This window comes from Vulpes lagopus, chromosome 14, assembly GCF_018345385.1.
Source record: "Vulpes lagopus strain Blue_001 chromosome 14, ASM1834538v1, whole genome shotgun sequence".
Classification (NCBI taxonomy): Eukaryota; Metazoa; Chordata; class Mammalia; order Carnivora; family Canidae; genus Vulpes; species Vulpes lagopus.
Window position 1 is genome coordinate 31,668,012 of NC_054837.1, and position 18,764 is coordinate 31,686,775.

General features: G+C 47.7%; 1 protein-coding gene and 1 non-coding gene across 2 annotated transcripts; one reads left to right on the top strand and one right to left on the bottom strand.

The window, feature by feature from the left end:
- The first annotated feature begins 373 nt into the window (after positions 1-373).
- LOC121475893 lies at positions 374-493 on the top strand. Its single transcript, XR_005983842.1, has one exon. It is a non-coding gene; the product is annotated as a U6atac minor spliceosomal RNA (small nuclear RNA).
- A 12,770-nt stretch (positions 494-13,263) lies between these two features.
- Positions 13,264-16,564, bottom strand: UBC (ubiquitin C). Its single transcript, XM_041728740.1, is given in 4 exon segments — positions 13,264-13,369; positions 13,371-14,258; positions 14,260-15,621; positions 16,445-16,564. Coding segments are annotated over 3 exon segments (2,271 nt in total). The 5' UTR covers positions 15,619-15,621; positions 16,445-16,564; the 3' UTR covers positions 13,264-13,345.
- Between the last annotated feature and the right edge of the window lie 2,200 nt (positions 16,565-18,764).

An 18,764-nucleotide genomic window follows, 5' to 3' on the forward strand; every position in this document is an offset into this window, starting at 1 on the left:
GAGAGTGGCTTGGAGCAGGATGCAGGCAGAGCTGCCAGGGTCTGGCTATGCTTTGGAGGCTGAGCGATGGTATGTGCTGATGGATAACTCTGGAGGTACAAGGAGAGGAAGATAAACTCTTCAGCCTGAACACAAAGACATGGCGGAGATATTAGCTGGGCCAGAAAGACTAAGGCTGGGGCAGCTGGAGAGAGGAGTGCAAATCACAGACAATAAACGTGTTCTGCTGTGTATTATGTTTTTCAAAATGGTGCACATCCATGACAAAACAATCCGATGAATCCAGAATCCAGCTGGCCTGCTTCTCCAAAGTAAATGTCAATATTTAGGAAACAAAATAAGTCAGAGCACTGTCCTAACCTGAGACAGGAAGGAGTCTGAGTGAAGGGAGAGAAGGTTGGCATTTCCCTTGATAAGAATGGAAGAGGTCCTCCAGCCTGACCACACACATACATAGGTGGCTTAAGGCATGGCCACCTAGCTATAGTTTCTTCAAAGTCCTACCTCTGAGATACACTGGTAGGGAAAATCAATGTCATGTCTGCCCTGGCCCCCAAGATTGGCCCCCCGAGTCTGTCTCCAATCAGGCTTGGTGATGACATCACCAACACAACAGACGGTGGATGGAAGGGTCTGAGGGTGATGGTGTCACTGAGCATCCAGAACCAGACAAGCTCACACTGATGTGGTACCTTCTGCCTCCACCCAGGTCATCAATATCTTCAGGGACCTCCAAGAGAAAGAAAGAAGCAGAAAAACATTAGGTACAGTGGAAGTATCACTTTCGATGAGATTGTCAACATTCAACATCACCCGAAAGATGTAGCACTAGTACCATCTGAGACCACAGAACTCTCTGGAACCATTGAGAGATCCTAGGGACTGCCTAGGCTGAGGACTGCCATGTTGACGGCCACTACTATCATGATTTCAGTGGAATGTCCAGCTACTTAAGAACTGGAAAGGAGGGGGTGCCTGGGTGGCTCAGTTGGTTGGGCATCTGACTCTTGGTTTCGACTCAGATTATGGTTTCAGGGTCCTGGGGTTGAGCCCTGCATCAGGCTCCGTGCTCAGCAGGGAGTCTGCTTGAGACTCTCTCCCTCTGCTCTTCCCCTCACTTATACTCTCTCTCTCTCAAATAAATAAATAAATAAATCTTAAAAAAAAAAAACCTAGAAAGGAAAATATTTCAATAAAGGATTATTTGACAAGAGAGAGAAAGAAAGAGAAGGAGTAGTAGGGAGGAAGGGAAAGGGAGAGAGGGGGAGGGAGGGATGGAGGAGGGAGAGAAGGATGAGGGAGAGTTGAAGCTTAAATCTTTATTGGATCCTGGTTCAAAAAATAAATTGGTGTACAGACATTCTTGGGACGATTAGGAAAATCTGAGTGTAGAGTGGATCAATATCTCAGACACTCCAAACATTCTTTTGGATAACAATAGCATTGTGGTTGTATAAGAAACCGCCCTTCTTAGGAAAGGCAAGATGAGGAACCACCCATTAGGGCTCAAAAGATGATGTTTGCAATTTGCTGTCAGATGATTGAGCTAGATAGATAAAGCAATTACAGCAAAATGTAAATTACTGAATCCAGGGGGAGGATTCATTATACTATGTATTGTATTATTCTTTCAACCTTTTGGTGTGTTTGAAAATTTTAATAAAAGGTTTGGGGAGATATGTACCCCAAAGTATAAAAAGCTTTTTCTCTGGATTTTTAAGGTGCAGATTCATGAAGTGTTTGGCACCTCTGCTTTGCTGCCAGCTGCTGGGCGACAGTGCACTTCCAGAGGAGATTCCCATGCATGCTGTGGTGCACTGACTTGGATAATCCTGCAGAGCAAAGGATTTGGCCCAGTTCTTGCAAGAGCACCCCATGAGGAAAAAGCTTTTTGGAGGTGCCACCACTGAAAAGCAAGAGGTAAGGGGCACCTGGCTGGCTCAGTCGGTGGAGCGTGTGACTCTTAATCTCGGGGTGGTGAGTTTGAGCCCAACGTTGGGTATAGAGATTGCTTAAAAATAAAATCTTAAAGGAGCACCTGGTGGCTCAGTGGTTGCACATCTACCTTTGGCTCAGGGTGTGATCCCAGGGTCCTGGGATTGAGTCCCACATCGGGGTCCCCACAGGAAGCCTGCTTCTCCGTCTGCCTGTGTCTCTGCCTCTGTTTGTGTGTCTCTCATAAATAAATAAAATCTTAAAAAAAAAAAAAAAAGACAGAAACCAACTCCTCCTGGCCTTGGAGGTAGGGCTGGACACTAGTCACTCATTACTGTCAGGTATTATATTTATTTTGTATTCTTTTTTATTATTATTTTAATTTTAAAATTTAAAAATTTTGTTTTCTTAAAAGCATCCTTTATTACTCATTGATGACCTTCGATCATAAAACGCCACCACTTTACTAATTGTTCAGATCTATGCAGCTTTGTCTCAAGGCAGAAAGTATTATTTGGCTCTGTCTGCTAGTTCTGTGCCTTACACAAGACCCTGGTTCTCTTTTTTCTTTTTTTTTTAAGATTTTATTTATTTATTTGAGAGAAAATTATTCCAAAACTTTCAGGATTCTCTTATGGCAGGGAAATATTTGCAGGGAAAAAGTCTAATCTGTTTTCAAATATTGTTTAATGAAAGAAAAAGAACAGGGCCTCTTAAGAACTTTGTAGGTCCTAGACATTTTTACTTTGGATGCCACAACCAAATATTAAGCATTGCATATTGTATCTGACATTAAAAGGTACCCACATTTCGGGTTCCTGGCTGATTCAGCTGATAGAGTATGAGACTCTTGATCTCTGGGTTATAGGTTTGAGCCCCACGTTGGGTGTTACAGATTAAACACAAAAACTTTTTAAAAAATAAAGTTTAAAAAATTAAAAATACTCACATCAGATACAATTCCCTCCTTCAGAGTGAGATGGATGTCACTTTGTATGCTACATTGTGTACATACTAATATTTTTATTTTTTTAATACTAATATTTTTAAATTCAAGTTTGTAATTTTGATATGTTGGATTACTTTTTTATAGTCTCTCATTTTATTGTATTTATTTATTCATAGAGACACAGAGAGAGAGAGGCAGAGACAGGCGGAGGGAGAAGCAGGCACCACGCAGAGAGCCCAACGTGGGACTCGATCCAGGGTCTCCAAGATCACGCCCTAGGCTGCAGATGGCGCTAAACCGCTGCACCACCAGGGCTGCCCAAGTCTCTCACTTTAGTAGGCCTTTGAAAACCCCAGCAACTGGGCCTATAGACTTTCATTGACAATATGGCCCTGGAAAGAAAGAAAAATGAAATCTGATGACATACTACGTGAAATACAGAAAGTAAAAATCATTAGATATCAAACAAGATTTTTTAAAGATTTTTTTAATTATATATATATTTTTTAATAAAGATTTTATTTATTTATTCATGAGAGACACAGAGAGAAAGGCAGAGACATAGGCAGAGGGAGAAGCAGACTCCCTGTGGGGACCCCAATGAGGGACTCCATCCCACAACCCTGGGATCACAACCTGAGCCAAAGGCAGACACTCAACCACTGAGCCACCCAGGTGCCCCCTAGCAATATTTTTTTTAAACAGAAGCAATGACTGCAGGAATTGGTAATGTCTCTGCAAAAGAAAATGCTAAAGGGGCACTTGGGTGGCTCAGTAGGGTTAAGAGTCTGCCTTCGGCTCAGGTCATGATCCTGGGGTCCTGGGATCCAACCCCATGTCAGGCTCCCTGCTCAGCGGGGAACCTGCTTGTCCCTCTCCCTCTGCCACTCCCCTTTCTTGTGCTCTCCCTCTCTCTCTTTCTCTCTCTGTCAAATAAAGAAATAAAATCTTAAAAAAAGAAGAGGAAGAAAAAGAAAATGCTAAAGACCAAGACGATATGAAATTGATTGCACTGATTTTGAACAAGGCCAAATAACACTTGATCAGGGACTCAATGCAGGGATGGTATCTGCCTCCAAGATGATTCCAGTGGTCCCACCTCCCTGGTATTCACACCCTGTGTCGTCCCCTCCCACAGTGAGCAGGGCTGGCCTTTGTAACCAACAGGATATTGTAGAAATGTAAGTATGTGACTTCTAATGCTAGATCATAAAAGACCCTGCATCTTCCACTGTGCATTTGCTTAAATGACTCACTCTGGGAGAAGCCAACTGCCGTGTTGGGAAGTCACTGAGGCAGCCTTATTGAAAGATACCGACGTCAGCATCATCGTACCAGCCGTGTGAGTGCACCATCTCAGCAGCAGCTCCTCCAGCCGTAGGCAAGCCTTCAGGTAAGACATCATTACAGACCCAAACAAGAACTACTAGAGCTACACATCACTTGAATTCCTGACCCACAGAATCCTGCATGTCTAAGCTGCTACAGTTAGGGGTAATTTGTTTCACAGCATTAGATAACTAGTGTATCAGGTACAACTAATCAGTGTCAGCAGTGGGGCTGGTTGCCAGCAGCCAGTCCTAACTTGTCCTTCTTCCTTACAGAACCTCAATGTCCACTTGATTTAGGGGTAGTTATCTCACCCCAGAGAAGGTCCCGGTGATGCTTGGGTATTCATTGGTCACCCCATTCCCTGTGCTATCAAATGGCTTAAGAACAAGCATTTGCTTGATGTCTGGAAACACAGGAATGCTGTTATTTTAAAGCTTTCAATATTTTTGTGATTCTTCATTTGGGGCAAACTCTTGCTTTGCGAAAACACTTCTGTGAGTGTTTCAACCCAAAGGGAAAGCCAAACTTCTATTCTAGAATGAAGTTTGAAGATCAAGAACCTCAATTTCCTGCAAATTAATGTCGGCTTTGTCTTCCTTGTAGATGCGTCTACATCTTCAATGTGGGTGGACGTTAGATGGTGTCATTGGAGTGCAAGGTAAGTCTTTTTTCCTTATCCCTGGTGAATACCCAGTGAAGGTAAGGCTTGACTCTAGACTTGGAGGACAACCAAAAATACCCCTCTAGGGCCAAAGAAGAATGTCAGGTCAGGACCAAAGAGAGAGATGACCTCTCAGAGTGCCCCAGGGGAAGAAAATCACCTGGGAGCATTATTATCTGCAGCATACAACTGTGACTTGTCTACTCTGTGATTTCTTTTTACTACCTCTTCATCTGACTTAAAAAAGAAAGAGGGTGGGGGGAAGCGACCACCAGTGAGCTGTAATAAGGAAAGAAAGAACAGCTGGGTCCTGAGGCAGGCCAGAGAAAGTCATCAAAGGCCAGAGAAGCCACATAGAAGATGGCAGGAAGTCATGGGCAGAATGCCCCAGAGCAGTAGACTGGCTGTATGGCAGGTGACTATGAGCGCAGACTTGTGGAAAGTGAAAGCATCCCTTAGAAACTTAGGGAAGGGGAGCACCAGGGTGGCTCAGTGGTTGAGCATCTGCCTTCGGCTCAGAGTGTGATCCCGGAGTCCTGGAATCAAGTCCCATGTCAGGCTCCCTGCATGGAGCCTGCTTCTCCCTCTGTGTGTGTGTGTGTGTGTGTGTGTGTGTGTGTGTCTCATGAATAAATAAATAAAATCTTAAAAAAAAAAAAAAAAAAAAAAGAAACTTAGTAAAGAGCTTCCTAGAGGCAGTACAGACTATTGTCTCATATGGACCTGGAGGAAGCGCTGACCCTTCCGCACTGGCTCACAGAGACGCTGGGGTCCACCTCCCTGATCCCTCCTGCCCACATTAGAACTGGTCACTCCCCCACCATAGTCCATCCTGATGGGCTTCATCCTTCACTCCATAGAGCTTGGGTTTCCAAAACTTTTTAAGATTCTTTTGACAGCTTGTAAATATGTCCTATTTAGTATAACCATCTCTGAGAGATAAATGTGTCCTATCATTGTTCCCCATCAAAAACTATATTCTACCCATAAGAGGAAGAAAAGTAGTAAGAACAATTAAAAATTAATAAATAGATTCAGGTGTTACAACAATAATAAAACGAATGAGGACATAGCCTTATTCTAACCAATGAAGGCAAGTCTGCTGCAGGGGACTTCCAGGAAAGATGTTTTTTGTCTTCCTAACAAGAGTTACAGGAATAAGGTGTCAGTTTTTCTTCCTCCGAACATTGTTGGGTCTGTATACGTGATGTCTGGAACTGCTCAGCCCTCTTGCTGATGACCACACAGAACAGGCCAGAGTCCTAGCTCTGAGTGTCTTGTCATAAAGATAACGTGTAGCTAAACTATGGAAAGAGCCCAAATGCCCATGACTGATGAGCCACCTGGGTGGCTCAGTCAGTTGAGGATCTGACTTTTGGTTTCAGCTCAGGTCATGATTTCAGGGAGATAGAACCCCACATTGAGCTCTGCACTGTCTGCTTGTCCTTCTCGCTCTGCTCCTTCCCCCAGTTACGCGCTCTTTCTCTCTTAAATAAAAAAATCCTTTTTTTTTTTAAGGTTGTATTTATTTGTCAGAGAGAGACAATGAGTGAACAAGCAGAGAGAGCTACAGGGGCAGAAACAGGATACCTGCTGATCCAGGAGCCTGATGCAGGACTCTATCCCAGGATCCTAGGATCATGACCTGAGCTGAAGATAGTTGCTCAACTGACTGAGCCACTGAGGCGTTCCAATAAATAAAATCTTAAAAAAGAAAAAAAGGGCAGCCCAGGTGGCTTGGCGGTTTGATGCCGCCTTCTGCCCAGGGCCTGATCCTGGAGACCCAGGGTCGAGTCCCACGTCGGGCTCTCTGCATGGAGCCTGCTTCTCCCTCTGCCTGTGTCTCTGCCTCTCTCTCTCTCTGTGTGTGTCTCTCATGAATAAATAAATAAAATCTTTTTATTTTATTAAAAAGAAAAAGAAAAGTCAAGCAGAGGAAGACAAATACCATATGATTTCATTCATATGTGGAAATTAAGAAACAAAGCAGATGAATATATGAGAAGGGAAAAAAGAGAGGGAGGCAAACCATAAGAGACTTAATGGTGGAGGGAGGTGGGTGGGGGATGGGCTGAAATAGGGGATGGTAGGTATTAAGAGGACACTTATTGGGATGAACATTGGGTGTTATATCTAACTGATCAATCACTGAATTCTAAGCAGACGCTTAACTACGGAGCCACCAGGTGCCCCTACTAGAAGTTTTTTTTTTTTTTTAATTTTATTTATTTATGATAGGCACACAGTGAGAGAGAGAGAGAGGCAGAGACATAGGCAGAGGGAGAAGCAGGCTCCATGCACCGGGAGCCCGATGTGGGATTCGATCCCGGGTCTCCAGGATCGCGCCCTGGGCCAAAGGCAGGCACCAAACCGCTGCGCCACCCAGGGATCCCTAGAAGTTTTTTTTAAAACACTGATGCCTGCCCCCCACCCAAGACCAAGCATTTTCCATCTATTGAAAGCCACCCCCTCAGCAGCCCCTTCCCTTCACTTGCTTATTGGACTCCAGCCATACTGATCTCCAGTTCCTCAAACACACGGAACCCTGCCACTGCCAGAGCTCCTGCACTTTGCACTGCCTCATCTTTCGCAAAGATGCCTCCAATCACCCTTCAGGTCCTACTTAAAGAGTACCTTTGGGGGGCACCTGAGTGACTCAGTGGTTGAGTGTCTGCCTTTGGCTTAGGTAGTGATCCCGGGGTCTGGAATTGAGTCCCACATCGGGCTCCCCACAGGGAGCCTGCTTCTCCTTCTGCCTGTGTCTCTGCCTCTCTCTGTGTCTCATGAATAAATAAATAAAATCTTTAAAAGAAAAAAAAAAAAAAAAAAGAGTCCCCAGGGCGGCTCAGTTGGTTAAGCCTCTGCCTTCTGCTCAGGTCATGATCCCAGGGTCCTGAGATGGAACCCCACATCAGGTTCCCTACTCAACAGGCAGTTGCTTCCTCCTCTTCTTCTGCCTGTCCCCCCCAGTTGTGCTCTCCCTCTCTAATAAGTAAATAAGGGATCCCTGGGTGGTGCAGCGGTTTGGCGCCTGCCTTTGGCCCAGGGCGCGATCCTGGGGACCGGGGATCGAATCCCACGTCGGGCTCCCGGTGCATGGAGCCTGCTTCTCCCTCTGCCTGTGTCTCTAGCACTCTGTCTCTCCTTCTATCTCTCAAGAATAATAATAAAAAAAAATCTAATAAATAAAATCTTAAAAAAAGAAAGAGTCCCTTCCCAGAACGCCTCTCCTAACCACCTGATCATAAGTAGGATTCCCAAAGTTCTCCCATTCAATCTGATCATCTCTACTGCTATGTGCAGTTCTTATCAAATATAGGAACAGAAGTATATCTCATTTGGATAAAGAAAAATTTTTTTATTTATTTACTTATTTGACAGAGATAGAGAGGCAGACAGCACAAACAGGGGGAGCAGCAGAGAGAGGAGAAGCAGGCTCCCCACTGCAGGGAGCCGGACATGGGACTGATCCCAGGACCCTGAGATCATGACCTGAGCCTGGAGGCAGACACTCAACCACTGAGCCACCCAGATGCCTCTGAATGAAGAATTTTAATACAAATTTAGAAAGAGCTAGGAAATTTCCGGGAATTCAGATAATGTCCAGTCAGGACAGTCAAGGAAGGCTTCAGTACAACCTTTGAATTAGGACTTGACGTTGCGTGGATTTGACTTGCGGCGGTGGCGGTGGTGGCATTTCAGAAAGAGGGAGCAGCTGGCGTGGAGGAAGGTGGAAAATGAACATATGGAGATAAGCAGACAAAAGCAGGGAAGACAGCATTTTAAGAGGTTAGATCTGGTAAGATACAGTAATTGAGGGTTGAATAATAGCTTTATTAGATGCTGTGGAGTAATTCCAACAGGAAGCGGCTCCAGCAATGGAAGGAAAAGGAGAAAGGAAACGGCGCTGGGCCCAGAGAAACAGGGACGGTAAAAAGCCTCTGCAGGGAGAAGGTAAAAGCATAAATTGCTTGGCCAACCACGACCGCTTGGGGGCGCTGAGGGCCCAGGACTAAATCGAAACCCGTCCTAGGGGCTCCCCCTTCCGGCAGAAATGGGCACTACGCACTGACACGGCTAAGTCTCAAAAAAGCACTTACCAAGCTCTGAAAGGCACTGGCCAAACTTATACCAACATTAAAAAGAACAGTTTTACATGAATGCAAACTCCGTATTTTTCTAGTTTATCCAAGACTCATCTATGTCGGGACGCCTGGGTGCTCAGCGGTTGAGCGTCTACCTTCAGTGCAGGGCGGGATCCTGGAGACCCGGGATCGAGTCCCACATCAGGCTCCATGCAGGGAGCCTGCTTCTCCCTCGGCCTCTCTCCTGTGTCTCTCAGTAATATTTTTTTTTAAAAAAAGACTCATCTATGTCAGTGAATCCTCTCACAGCATTAATGTATGTGCAAAACCAACTTCGGACTGCTTTAAGATGTTAACAGTCACTCCGTGAAACTGAACAAGTGTATTATCTGTTCTTTAAACTGACTCAGAGGGGCGCCCAGGTGACCCAGTGATTAAGCATCTGCCTTCGGCCCAGGGTGTGATCCTGGAGACCTGAGATCAAGTCCCACGTCGGGCTTCCTGCATGGAGCCTGCTTCTCTGTCTGCCTGTGTCTCTGCCTCTCTCCCTGTGTCTCTCATGAATAAATAAAATCTAAAAAAAAACATTTAAAAAACAAATCAACTCAGGACCCCTTCACAGCAGAAATGCTACTTATTCAACACTTTATCACTATGGTTCCTGTATTTGTTGGAAGGGCTGTAAATGTTCCCCCAAGGGATTGTGATAGCTTGGCGTGGTGGTTTTATTCTTGTAAAAATGATATGAGGTATTTTTCCTTTATACAAGACGAAAATATGTTAGAACTCTTGTCAAAAATAAGAAATGTATAGTGAAAAAACAAGGACAGGCTGCAAACAGTATGCTACCTTTTGTAAAAGGGGATATTAATTAGTGATTGCTTCATATATAGAAACTCTGAAAGTACATGGGGGGGCAAAGGATGGGGCTGGAGAACTGGGTGGATGGAGGGCATTATATACGATTTTAAATTTTTTATGTATCCAAAACACATTAAAGTATTACCTACTCAAAAATGAAAAATAGAAACATATCACAGGACAGTAATTATAAAAGTTCTAGGGGTACCTGGGTCTGCCTTTGGCTCAGCGTGTGATCCTGGGGTCCTGGAATCAAGTGCGCATTGGGCTCCCCACAGGGAGCCTGCTTCTCCTTCTGCCTATGTCTCTGTCTCTGTGTCTCATGAATAAAATCTTTAAAAAAAATTATAAGGTGGACTATTTTCAATTATCTGAGAATCTTATTACGTACCATCTCATATTTATGCCATACTTTAAAAAAACCAGTACACAAAAGAGAGGTGTATAAGGATATACTTTGCAACAGCACTGTAACACCAAAACCTGGAAACAAATGTTGGTGCACAGGTTAAATCACAGGGTATCCATACAATGGAATAGCAAGACTATTAAAAAGAATGAAGTAGGGACTCCTGGGTGGCTCAGTGGTTGAGCATCTGCCTTCAGCTCAGGTGGTCTCAGAGTCCCAAGATTGAGTCCCACATCAGGCTTCCCTCGATGAGCCTGCTTCTCCCTCTAGGTCTCTATTTCACTCTCTGTATCTCATGAATAAAATAAGTCTTTAAAAAAAATGAAGTAGCACTAGATGTAATGACATGAAAAGATGTAATTACTCAGCTTAAAAAAAAAAGCTGAGAAACACTACATTGAGAATGGTCCTGTTACGTGTACATACATATGTATGTAAATAAATGTATTATATAATATAAAGTCCAAAAAATTAACAAACCTTAAAAGTAGTTATCACCTGGGGGGGGGGGTGTATGGAGTAAAACATCCAGAAATTAAGGACTTAGGTGGACTCTTCGACTTTTTGATATACATAGTTTATATGTATGTTGTAATTAAAGTAGCAAATGTATTCCAAACTCGTTTCTTCCTGGGAGTAAGCTTACATGAACTCTACATCACTGATTTTAATGTGCTTAGAATGGTTTTTCAAACCTCTCTAGTATTGGGGCACCTGGCTGGCTCAATCCATTAAGCCTCTGCCTTCAGCTCAGGTCATGATCCCAGGATCCTGCTCAGCAGGGAGCCTGCCTCTCTCCCCCTACTACTCCCTCCTGCACATGTGCTCCCTTTCTCCTAAATACTTTAAAAAGTTTCTAGTACTTATTAGCAATTCCTTTCATTAAACCTGACAGGCAGCACTTTACTTCAAAGAAGCTTCCTTGGTAAGTTTCCAAAAGAGCATCCCCACCCAGGCTAAGAGTTTTATTAGACCAGTGCACTGATGCTCTTGTACTGATGCCAAGATCCCTCTCGCCCTGTCCAAATTACTTGGGATCTCCATCCTAAAGGACAGTTGGCTGTTAACAGTACGACCTAGCTTCATAGTCCCAAGAATTATTAGCCACTCAACCTCCCGTACTTAGAAAACTTAGAAAGTTTGAGCTCTCCTACACCCATGGGGTTCAAACTCACAAACCTTAGACCATGAGTCACACACTCCACTGCCTGAGCTAGCCCGCCATTCCTGAAGACTTTTTTTTTCCTGAAGACTTCTAAAAAGCACTCCTTATCACTGATTTAGGAACCATTTGCTGCCTGTCCTGCAGTGATCGTTTTCAAGATGCTACTGACGCTTTTCCTGGATGCTAGAACTAGTTTGGAGTATCAAACTTCTACAAAAACTCCTAACATGGTGACAAAGCGCTACTGGAGTTCCTGGAGGTTGTTTCCCGACCTCTTTGTCAACTTACATGGGTGAGTCAATGAAAATGAAGTGCACTGTACACTTTGTGCACTTGTATTAACAAAGGGAAAAACTGCAACAATTTGCCTAGCACTTAGAGCTCTAAAATGGCATTTTCTAGTCTGATTCCTAACGCTAGGGATGTAGACTTATACTGCTGGTAGACAACACGAAAACTTCCTGTATACCTGAGATTGCACAAGGGAGGTGGAAGGCCGCGGTGCTTTGGGGGAACAGTTCCGTCTGAAGTCCCTTAATGACTGATTTCTGGGGCACCTATCACCCAGTGCCAATTCCTTACATTAAACCAGCTCCCCGGGCAGCCCGGGTGGCTCAACGGTTTAGCACCACCTTCAGCCCAGGGCCTGATCCTGGGGATCTGGGATCGAGTCCCACGTCGGCTCCCAGCATGGAGCCTGCTTCTCCCTCTGCCTGTATCTCTGCCTCTCCCTCTCATGAATAAAAGTCTTTAAAATAAAAAATAATAAAAAAAATAAACCAGCTCACCTTGACTTCCACCTTTGCTTGTAGTTATGACAAAGATAATTACCTCACCAGCAACATCTCATGGGATAGAAGCTAGCATAGTATAAACTTTCCCAAGTGAAGACAGTTCACCTTTTTCACAATTGTTATATACAAATCCTTTATCTGTAGTCCTAGAAAAGTTATCTCAAAATCTCCATTTCAATGTTTCATTATCTACATAGCCACTAATTATTCTAAACTTTTGAGCATGCCAGACACAATTACTCACCATTCTTTTTAAATTATCTGGTTAAACAAATATCTGGTAAAGCGACTTTCTATGCAGCTCAGTATGAACTTAAATACACTACTGTATTTAAGTTTTATTTATTTATTCATTTATGAGAAACACAGAAAGGCAGAGACACAGAGGGAGAAGCAGGCTCCATGCAAGGAGCCCGACGTGGGACTCAATCCTGGGTCTCCAGGATCACGCCCTGGGCTGAAGGCGGCGCTAAACCGCTGAGCCACCTGGGCTGCCCTAGACTAGTGTATTAAAGTGGGTTCTTGGGCACCCAAGAATTATTTTTACAATTGCTTGGGCAACCACGAACTTATTTTTATAAATAAAATGTATTTTATATTTCTATTTTATAAATATCAAAAAAATTAGGTGGGTTCTTCCATAGGTTTCACCACCCCCACCCTCTAATTAGCACCTTTTTTTAAAGATTTTATTTACTTATTCATGAGAGAGAGGGGCAGAAACACAGGCAGAGGGAGAAGCAGGCTCCATGCAGGGAACCCAACATGGGACTCAATCCCAGACTCCAGGATCATACCCTGGGCTGAAGGTAGGCACTCAATCACTGAGCCACCCAGGCTTCCCTAGTATTTCCTTCCTGAGGGTAGCTCAGAAATATTCCCATTGTTATTGCACAAACCAATCAAAAATTCAGTATTTACAGACAATCCTATCTCCCCTTCCCAATTTTTTTTTTTTTTACTAACATTTCTTAACCCTCCCGGGATGCCAGAATTTGATAGACTGAAAATCTTGACCTGTCACATCCCATCCAAACTAAACAGAACCCTCTCCCCACAAAAACTCACACTATTTGGGAATGCAACAACTTTATTGAAAGAAAAGTGCAATGAATTTTGTCAACAGCTTAAAGGGGGAAATTAGACCCCTCCCCTCAAGCGCAGGACCAAGTGCAGAGTGGACTCCTTCTGGATGTTGTAGTCAGACAGGGTGCGCCCATCTTCCAGCTGTTTGCCGGCAAAGATCAACCTCTGCTGGTCAGGGGGGATGCCCTCTTTTTCTTGGATCTTCCCTTTGACATTCTCAATGGTGTCACTGGGCTCCACCTCCAGGGTGATGGTCTTACCCGTCAAGGTCTTCACGAAGATCTGCATGCCCCCCCTGAGGCGAAGGACCAGGTGCAGAGTGGACTCCTTCTGGATGTTGTAGTCGGACAGGGTGCGCCCATCTTCCAGCTGTTTGCCGGCAAAGATCAGCCTCTGCTGGTCAGGGGGGATGCCCTCCTTGTCCTGGATCTTCGCCTTCACGTTCTCGATGGTGTCACTGGGCTCCACCTCCAGGGTGATGGTCTTACCAGTCAAGGTCTTCACGAAGATCTGCATGCCCCCCCTGAGGCGAAGGACCAGGTGCAGAGTGGACTCCTTCTGGATGTTGTAGTCGGACAGGGTGCGCCCATCTTCCAGCTGTTTGCCGGCAAAGATCAGCCTCTGCTGGTCAGGGGGGATGCCCTCCTTGTCCTGGATCTTCGCCTTGACATTCTCGATGGTGTCACTGGGCTCCACCTCCAGGGTGATGGTCTTACCAGTCAAGGTCTTCACGAAGATCTGCATGCCCCCCCTGAGGCGAAGGACCAGGTGCAGAGTGGACTCCTTCTGGATGTTGTAGTCGGACAGGGTGCGCCCATCTTCCAGCTGTTTGCCGGCAAAGATCAGCCTCTGCTGGTCAGGGGGGATGCCCTCCTTGTCCTGGATCTTCGCCTTCACGTTCTCGATGGTGTCACTGGGCTCCACCTCCAGGGTGATGGTCTTACCAGTCAAGGTCTTCACGAAGATCTGCATGCCCCCCCTGAAGGCGAAGGACCAGGTGCAGAGTGGACTCCTTCTGGATGTTGTAGTCGGACAGGGTGCGCCCATCTTCCAGCTGTTTGCCGGCAAAGATCAGCCTCTGCTGGTCAGGGGGGATGCCCTCCTTGTCCTGGATCTTCGCCTTCACGTTCTCGATGGTGTCACTGGGCTCCACCTCCAGGGTGATGGTCTTACCAGTCAAGGTCTTCACGAAGATCTGCATGCCCCCCCTGAGGCGAAGGACCAGGTGCAGAGTGGACTCCTTCTGGATGTTGTAGTCGGACAGGGTGCGCCCATCTTCCAGCTGTTTGCCGGCAAAGATCAGCCTCTGCTGGTCAGGGGGGATGCCCTCCTTGTCCTGGATCTTCGCCTTGACATTCTCGATGGTGTCACTGGGCTCCACCTCCAGGGTGATGGTCTTACCAGTCAAGGTCTTCACGAAGATCTGCATGCCCCCCCTGAGGCGAAGGACCAGGTGCAGAGTGGACTCCTTCTGGATGTTGTAGTCGGACAGGGTGCGCCCATCTTCCAGCTGTTTGCCGGCAAAGATCAGCCTCTGCTGGTCAGGGGGGATGCCCTCCTTGTCCTGGATCTTCGCCTTGACATTCTCGATGGTGTCACTGGGCTCCACCTCCAGGGTGATGGTCTTACCAGTCAAGGTCTTCACGAAGATCTGCATGCCCCCCCTGAGGCGAAGGACCAGGTGCAGAGTGGACTCCTTCTGGATGTTGTAGTCGGACAGGGTGCGCCCATCTTCCAGCTGTTTGCCGGCAAAGATCAGCCTCTGCTGGTCAGGGGGGATGCCCTCCTTGTCCTGGATCTTCGCCTTGACATTCTCGATGGTGTCACTGGGCTCCACCTCCAGGGTGATGGTCTTACCCGTCAAGGTCTTCACGAAGATCTGCATGCCCCCCCTGAGGCGAAGGACCAGGTGCAGAGTGGACTCCTTCTGGATGTTGTAGTCGGACAGGGTGCGCCCATCTTCCAGCTGTTTGCCGGCAAAGATCAGCCTCTGCTGGTCAGGGGGGATGCCCTCCTTGTCCTGGATCTTCGCCTTCACGTTCTCGATGGTGTCACTGGGCTCCACCTCCAGGGTGATGGTCTTACCCGTCAAGGTCTTCACGAAGATCTGCATGCCCCCCCTGAGGCGAAGGACCAGGTGCAGAGTGGACTCCTTCTGGATGTTGTAGTCGGACAGGGTGCGCCCATCTTCCAGCTGTTTGCCGGCAAAGATCAGCCTCTGCTGGTCAGGGGGGATGCCCTCCTTGTCCTGGATCTTCGCCTTGACGTTCTCGATGGTGTCACTGGGCTCCACCTCCAGGGTGATGGTCTTACCCGTCAAGGTCTTCACGAAGATCTGCATTGTCTGTCAAAAAAACAAGAAAAACAAAAACCAATCCAGAGTGTAACAGAACACTCACATGTGAATACAACACTTACAGTTACTGGTCATTTTACACTAAATCAAGAACTAAAATAAGCCTCGTCAAAAAACCTAAGGAGAAGAAACAGGACCGGTTTTAGAAACTCAAATAAGCTCCAAAACCAAGCTCCAGGCCCCAGGAGGAGAGAAGACAGGGGTACCGGTCAAGAGAAGGCGCCGGCTTCCGTATCTTCCCCTCCCCCCTCAGTGATGTCTGGACCGGACAATCCGCACGATCTCCCCCCGGCCTAACCCTTGTGCCCCGCGACTGACCCAAGTCGGCTCCACACACAGGAGCTCGCGGCCCCACCCCGGATTGTTAGCTGACAAAGCGATGACATCACACGACCGACGCGACGAGCGGGCCCCCTCCCCCCTGACGGGCGCAGGACTGCTCCGAGCGGCGCCGGCACTTCGGGCCCACTCGCCGCGACCGGGACACGGAGCGTGGCGCCAGCGGGGCCGCGGAGCACACAGGCGCTTCCCGCCCCCACTCACTGCGCAGAGGGTCCCGTCAGGGCCCCACCGGCTCGGCGCGTGTCGCCCGCTCACAGCCATCCCCTCTCCCGGGCTCCTCACGGCCCCCTCGCATCTCGGCTTCTCCCCCCACAGGAGCCGGAGCGGACGCCATTTTGCCGCGCCCCCCCCCCCACCAAGGGTAACCGCGCTCCGGCGCCGCGGGCAACTCCCGGCGCAGCCGGCTGCCGGCCCCCCGCCCCTGCAGGGCCCCAAGCCCCCCAGGCCCGCGCAGCGGCCCGCTCCTCACCGAGCGGCTGTGACAGAAGCGCACGCAGACGAGCAACCGACCTCCGGCCTCCACGGAACTGCCTGCGCCACGCCCGGCGCCTCCTTATATAGCGATCGGCAGCGCCGCTCCGGTGGATCCCTGCGCGGAAACGCCGAGAAGGGACTACTTTTCTCGGTCTTCCTGCCCTCCGGGGAGAAAACCGCTGCCCCCAGCCTTCTAAGAGCCCCCTGAAATGCCGACCTGTCAAGGCTGGGCGGTAGGGCTGAATCTGGCGCGGAGAGGGCCGCGGGCCCGAGCGCCCGCGCGGAGGGATCAGCGCGCTCGTCGAGTGCTGCGTCCGCGGACGTGGCCGGCGCCGGATGCGAGGGGGGAGGGGGCGAGCGGGGAGACCTGGGCCCGCGGGAGACGGGAAAACCCGGCGCGGAATCGCCGGGCGCCCGGAGCGAGCTGTGCCTGCCGCGGGGCCCCGACACCCCTTCCCCTCGGCCGCAGCGGTCCCCGCGGCTCTCGAGACCCGCGCTGGGCGGAGAGGGGTTGGGCGTCGTGGGCCCCCGCCCCTCCGCGACCTCCGGGGTCCTGGCGCCGGGGCCTGCGGCCCTCCCCGCCCCCGCGCTGGCGGCCCGCCCATCCCCCCCGCGGGCGCGCGGACAGGACGGATGACTCGACAGATCGCGGCGCTGGGCGGGCGGTGGGCCAGGCCTGGGCTGGGGCAGGGGGGAGCAAGGGGGGTGCGGGACAGCGCAAGGCTAGAAGGGGGGGCAGAAGCCCCGCACGCTTCGCCCGCGCCTGTTCGAGAGGCGTCTGGAAGTCCACCGAACTTTCTAGAATGTTCTTTGGCCTTCCTGTACCATCTAGGCCGCCTTGTGCTTGATACACACCGAGGCATCTGGTGGACACCCCGTGGAGCTCAGACGTACAACTTCCTTAGGCCTGGGGTTTCAGAAACACAAGTCCAATCCCAGGCCTGCACATGGGGTGGGGGGGACACAATTTAATATCCCAAATACAAAATTTGGGGCACCTGGGTGACTCCGTGGTTGAGTGCTTGGCTCGGGGCGTGACCCCGGGGTCCTGGGATCCAGTCCTGTGTTGAGGTCCCCGCAGGGAGCCTGCTTCTCCCTCTGCCTGTGTCTCTGCCTCTGATGTCTCATGAATTAAGATCTTTAATAAATGATTTAATTACACTGAATGCTATGGCAAAATTCCATTTGAATAAAAGGGGAAACACTGAAAAATAAAATACCCGAATGTGGTGAAAACGTAAAAGGTTTCTGGAAGTTTACAGAGAAAAGTCCTTCACATGCTCAATCCCCCAGCCACTGTCTCTTCTGGAACTATTCTCTGTTTCAGTGTGGAGGGGGGAAAAGATCTTTTCATTTCACCCTCAAAGCTTTCGAGAAAAAAAAAAAACGAATAGGAAAAGTTGCCTAAACAATGTTCTGCCGTTAAAAAAAAAGACTCATCCCTGTTTTAAATTATGAATGTTGTATTATTTAAATTCTCACAATGTGAATCAAAACTGCTATGTGAAAAAACAAAAACAAAACAAACAAAAAAAAAACCGTTATGTGTTTTCTTTGGTAACCCATGTAGGTACGTATTTATGAGAAAGGTCTGAGGAAGGTTCGAAATAGACTTTAATCTGTGTGATTTTTAACATTTTCTGAAGAGAATGAATTTATTGTTGAGGAATTAAAACGAATAAGAAAAGCAAAATATCATTTTTCAGGTTAGTAGGAAACCCCAGGAACTTCCAATCCAGATTTTTGTGAAGGTTATTTCTGGAAAGAGGTTTTAAAGGAACAAAATGTGGAAGCTCTTTATAGGGGTATTTCTCTCCAAATTTCAGGCAGACGTTTCAGAGACCCAAAAGGCCAAGGTTCTTTCTAAGGTGACGGAGGCTTAGCTTCACACCACACCCTGCTTCTCTGGGTTGTGACTTTTGCTGCCAGCCTCATGATTCATGTTGTTTAAAGGCTGAGTCACGAGCTTTGAGACATAGCTTTTTCCAGAATCCAAAAGGTACAGAGGAAAACAGGCCTGGTTTCAGAAGTGGGGGAAGGAGAGGAGGGAGGAGGAAGAAGAGAGGCTCAGAGGGTGGGAAGTGGGTCCAGGGTCATCTCCAAGGAAAGAACATTTTTATGACCTGAGAACATTGGTGTCTATCCTCTCTGGCAGAAAAAAAAAAAGGTGCCCCGAAACACCCTTGCATAAGCACAACAGTGGAGTGTATTAAGGCAAAGAGAAGTAAGCATTTGTCCAAGGACACTGAGGTGACACGAAGGGAAAGATAAAATGAGACAAGCAGCCAGTGTTTCTCTAGAGCCGTCATTCTCAA